The sequence below is a fragment of the Primulina tabacum genome, chromosome 11 (genome assembly GCF_025594145.1).
Source record: "Primulina tabacum isolate GXHZ01 chromosome 11, ASM2559414v2, whole genome shotgun sequence".
In the NCBI taxonomy this organism is placed as follows: domain Eukaryota; kingdom Viridiplantae; phylum Streptophyta; class Magnoliopsida; order Lamiales; family Gesneriaceae; genus Primulina; species Primulina tabacum.
In genome coordinates, this window is record NC_134560.1 from 2,749,576 (window position 1) to 2,754,567 (window position 4,992).

General features: G+C 36.0%; 1 protein-coding gene across 1 annotated transcript; it reads left to right on the forward strand.

Moving 5' to 3' along the window:
- The first annotated feature begins 430 nt into the window (after positions 1-430).
- Positions 431-4,105, forward strand: LOC142519480 (G-type lectin S-receptor-like serine/threonine-protein kinase At4g27290). Its single transcript, XM_075622512.1, has 7 exons — positions 431-1,737; positions 1,833-1,976; positions 2,094-2,224; positions 2,654-2,864; positions 3,200-3,437; positions 3,520-3,670; positions 3,743-4,105. Exons 1-7 carry the CDS (start codon positions 474-476, stop codon positions 4,046-4,048), a joined length of 2,445 nt encoding a protein of 814 aa, XP_075478627.1. The 5' UTR covers positions 431-473; the 3' UTR covers positions 4,049-4,105.
- The last annotated feature ends 887 nt before the right edge of the window (positions 4,106-4,992 follow it).

The following is a 4,992-nucleotide window of genomic DNA, read 5'->3' on the forward strand; positions in this document are numbered from 1 at the left end:
TTAATATTATATCACTAATACGAAAATAGTTTATTATATATAATAATTTATTAATTCCCGGAAATTAATGAGAAAATAACCCCCCACCAACCGAAAAAATAAAAAATAAAAGTGAACAAAATCTTCTCCAGGTCAATGCCGCGGACTGGCTACTACAACCATTGCGTTACTAATACGTTTCAACACAAAAATACAAATATATTTATGTTGAATATTATAATTACTAGTAAATATTTGTACAATGTGACGTAAATTGAATTTTTATTTAAAATATACTTTTGATATATTTCTAAATGAGATATAATGAGATGAGAGTTTTTTTTTTTTTTTTTTAATTGAAAGCTCTAATTTATTATGATTTTCATTTAAAAATAATGGTATTGAATATAAATTATGAATAAATTGCGAAAAGCCGAAATTGCTGGGGCAGGCGAACATATAATCTGAACACCCCTCCGTGTAAACTAGCAGCGATGAAAACTTTACGAATGAGCTTACCTTTGATACTCCTATTCATTTTTCAGACAACTTTCGGTGCAACTGACACACTAGCAACTGATCAGATTGTTAGAGACGGTGAGACCTTGGTGTCTTCGGATGGAGTTTTTGAACTGGGATTTTTCAAACCAGGGAATTCAATGAATCGATACGTGGGCATGTGGTACAAAAATATTCCAGATCGGAAAATTGTTTGGGTCGCCAACAACGCGGCTCCGTTGAAAAGCGCGGGAGGTCTATTGAAGGTTGTTCAACCAGGACTGTTGGTGCTACTCAATAACAACAATGACACTGTCTGGTCATCAAATAAGTCGAGGACCGTGCAAAACCCAATTGCGCAGTTGCTAGACTCTGGAAATCTAGTCGTAAGAGATGCCAACGATGATAGGCAGGAGAATTTTCTTTGGCAGGCTTTTGATTGTCCCTCTAATGTGGCTCTTCCTGGTATGAAGTTTGGGTGGAACTTAGCGACCGGGACAGAGATTTACTTCCCAACATGGAAAAGCGATGATGACCCTTCTCCTGGAGCGTTAAGCTTCCACTTGGATCCAACAGGATATCCACAAATTCTCCTGAAAGAAGGTTCAAAAATACGGTCTAGAATGGGACCTTGGAATGGAGTTACTTTTAGCGGGGGACCAAATGATTTTCATATTCCTATGTACATGTTTAGGCTTGTGATGAATCAGGAGGAGGTTGTCTATCTCCAGGAAACCATTGACAAATCATTTGTTACTATAATCGTGGTTAACCCAGGTGGTGTTGCAGAACGTTGGGCATGGGTTAATAGTACTCAAAGATGGATGATGTACATAAGTTTCCCGGCAGATAATTGTGACACTTATGGGTTATGTGGTGCATATGGTAGTTGCAGTATCGCAAATTCTCCATTATGTTCCTGTATGGATAGGTTTGTACCTAAAGATCCAGAAGGTTGGGCTAAAGCTGATTGGAATAATGGATGTGTTCGAATTACAAATTTGAGTTGCCGGGGAGACATATTTCTGAAGTATTCAGGAATCAAGCTTCCAGATGCAAGGTATACTTTGAACAATGCAAGCATGACATTAGAAGAATGCCGAGCAGAATGCTTAAAGAGTTGCTCTTGTATGGCCTACACGCAGTTGGATATACTCAAAGGTAATGGGTGTCTGATTTGGTATGAAGAATTGATAGACATCAAAAGAACGGTTTCAGATGGACAAGATGTTTATGTCAGGATGGCTTCAACTGAAGCAGGTAACGATTCATGGCACCATCATATTGTTCAATATTTAGCTGATTATGCTGCAATCTTTGATACCTGTAGCGATATTATACTTTAAATTGTATAGAAACTGTTGCTGATCCTGAAAGAAAGAAGAGAAAAACAGCACTCATCGCAAGTTTTGCATCATCACTGGGAATAGTTCTTATAGGATTGAGCCTCTCTCTTTATATTCGGAAGAGGTCCATTGATCTAACGATCAGTACCCAAGGTAAGATACTGTGGAGCTTTACGCTTAAGAAAAAAAGTTGTCACATTCAAAACTAAAGCGAGTTTAATAATCAGGGGATATGAAGAATGATTTTCCACTTTCTATTGCAATTTGCAGGAAAATATCATGCAATTCAAGAGAAAAACTCGGAGATACCGTTGTTCGATATATCTATTATTTTGAAAGCTACTGGTAAATTTGCAACTGAAAACAAACTTGGTGAAGGTGGCTTTGGGCCAGTTTATAAGGTAAAATTTATTGAGCTCTTTACAGTTACGTAAACACAAAATTATCACACATTTTTAAATCAGTATAGTTTTCAATCATCAAAAACAAAAACAAAAAAAGAAAGAGCTTTGGATTAAATAAAATATCAGTAGACAACATAAGACTCAGATTAAAATAATTTGCACAATGAGGCTTTCATTATGCAAACTGTGTGCAACGAGAGAAGCGTAACAGAGCGAAACAATACTTTGTTTTGTGTGAATAACCAATCTTCTATGAAATATGATAATTTTTATTTATCTTTGGGTAAATAAATTTCCTGGATATGGAAAAGCCTGCACAAAAATAATAAGAATAGAACAAAAATTGAAAAGGTTTGAAGAATGGAAAGGCACGCAATTGCTTCATTTTCAGTAAAGGCCTTTCACATGAATATATAATGAGCTTAGGGCATGCTGGAAGACGGACAAGAAATTGCTGTCAAACGGTTGTCCAAGGAATCCATGCAAGGACTTGATGAATTCATGAATGAAATCATCTTTATAGCCAAACTTCAACATCGAAATCTCATCAGGCTTATAGGAGGCTGCATACAAGGAGAGGAAAGAGTGCTGATCTATGAATATATGCCCAACAAAAGCCTGGACGTGATTTTATTTGGTAGGTATTCCAACTATATTCAGCAGATTGAGAATCATATTCCATTAGAATTATAGATATAACCATAGGCTTAAGCAATTAATTAACTTGTTAGGACAGTTTCTTCATATAGTGTGCCTGTTATTTTGGAAATCAGATAATTCTATTGCGAGTGTAGAGGAATGCAAAATATTGCATAACTAGAGGATTCATTTCACGAGCACATCTGGAGTTTTATATTAGCGAGCATGTTCCAGTTTTATGATACATTACCGGTAGACTGTAGAAAGTGAAATCTAGTATTGATGTTCCAGCATTCAACAGTAGACCACTAACTAAGTGAATATTTTGGACAGACCAAAGGAAAAAATTGCTACTTGATTGGGAAAGGCGCTTCAATATTATAAATGGAATCGCTAGGGGACTACTGTATTTGCATCAAGATTCCAGGTTGACAATTATCCATCGAGACCTCAAAGCTAGCAATATATTACTAGATTCTGACATGAACCCGAAGATATCAGACTTTGGTATAGCTAGAAGTTTTGGAGGGAATGAGACTGCAGCTAGGACACGTCGAGTTGTTGGAACATAGTAAGTATCTAAAAAAATCCCCAAGTTACTAATGACCTTTCATTGCTTGTGACATTGTTTTCTGGCTAATACTCTATTACAGTGGCTACATGTCCCCAGAATATGCAATCGATGGTATGTTCTCCGTAAAATCAGATGTATTCAGCTTTGGTGTTCTAGCTCTTGAAATCGTGACGGGAACGAGTAACAGAGGATTTACACACGATGATCACAACCTCAATCTTCTTGGACATGTACTGTTGTTTCTCGGAACTATTATTATGAAAAATAAAAGTAAATTAATTCTCATACACTAAAGTTTACAGGCATGGACACTTTATAAAGAAGGGAGGTCATTGGAACTTGTTGATCCTTGCCTAGCTGAAACATCTAACATTTACGAAATGCTAAGAACGATCCATGTTAGCCTGTTATGTGTTCAGCAAAATCCAAAAGATAGGCCAAGCATGTCCAATGTGGTAATGATGCTGAACAATGAAAGCTTCTTTCCTTCACCCAAGCAGCCTGGTTTCTTCACTGAAAGAGAAGTTCTTGCACGTAAGAGTTCAGCTAGAACAAATGAAGTGATTTCTCCAAATGAAGTCACCATCACATTGCTAGAAGCAAGATAGGAGTCAACTTGTATAACATGAATTATAATTGGATAATTATAGAGAATTTTCCAACTAGTCTTCAAACCATATCTACTTGAGGATTCCAGAGTACTTTTTGGCATTGTTGTAGATTTCTAGTCACCCCCCAAAACAAGTAATCTATTTTTTATTATAAAAATCTGACTTGAGCAACAAAGTTTTTGAATCGTGAAATGGAAATTAGAAGAAAAAATGAAGTGCATGCAAGATAGGCAATAAAATAATCTTATTATCATTTTAGCATATGTAACGTGCAAAAGGACATCTATAGAAAATTCAAAGTACGTGTGACACATGGTTTCTCTCCAGAAATATAGTTTATTATTTTTTACTATATTGCAGGTAATTAATTAATTTAACATTATTATATATTTTAATATATTTCTATGTTTGCCCCAGTGTTTTAAAAAAAAAATCCACTTATCCCTCGGTACTGGATTATTCGGACACAGCAGACGGCACGAAGAAGAGGGTGCTTGATTTTTTCCCAAGATACTTCTGATTAGATAGATACCTTTTAATAAACAAATAATTTCAAATAAATTTTGTTAACAATGAGTAGAAAATGACAGCTTAACTTTTGACTATAATGTAAAGAAAGCCACTTTATCGCTTGAAAATGCAAGGAAAAAACATGAAGTTTCGGTAATGTGTTATGGCTCATCCTGCTCTGTATATGAGACTAAAATTTTAAACAATTATGATACTCACGAAAAATTTAGGGTTCAATTACGGCAAGCGTCACTAGTACAGATGAAGGGTTTTGAAATGATCCTGAGCCTGAAATTCACGAAAAAGACCGTTAGAAGGAGGCCAGGAGAGTGTCCTGGCGTAGCCCCTCCGACGCTCAAGTCAGTGACTGAGGATATATTGGGAGAGCAGCTAAGGGTGCTGCTGAAAACAATATAGTGAATGAATGAATT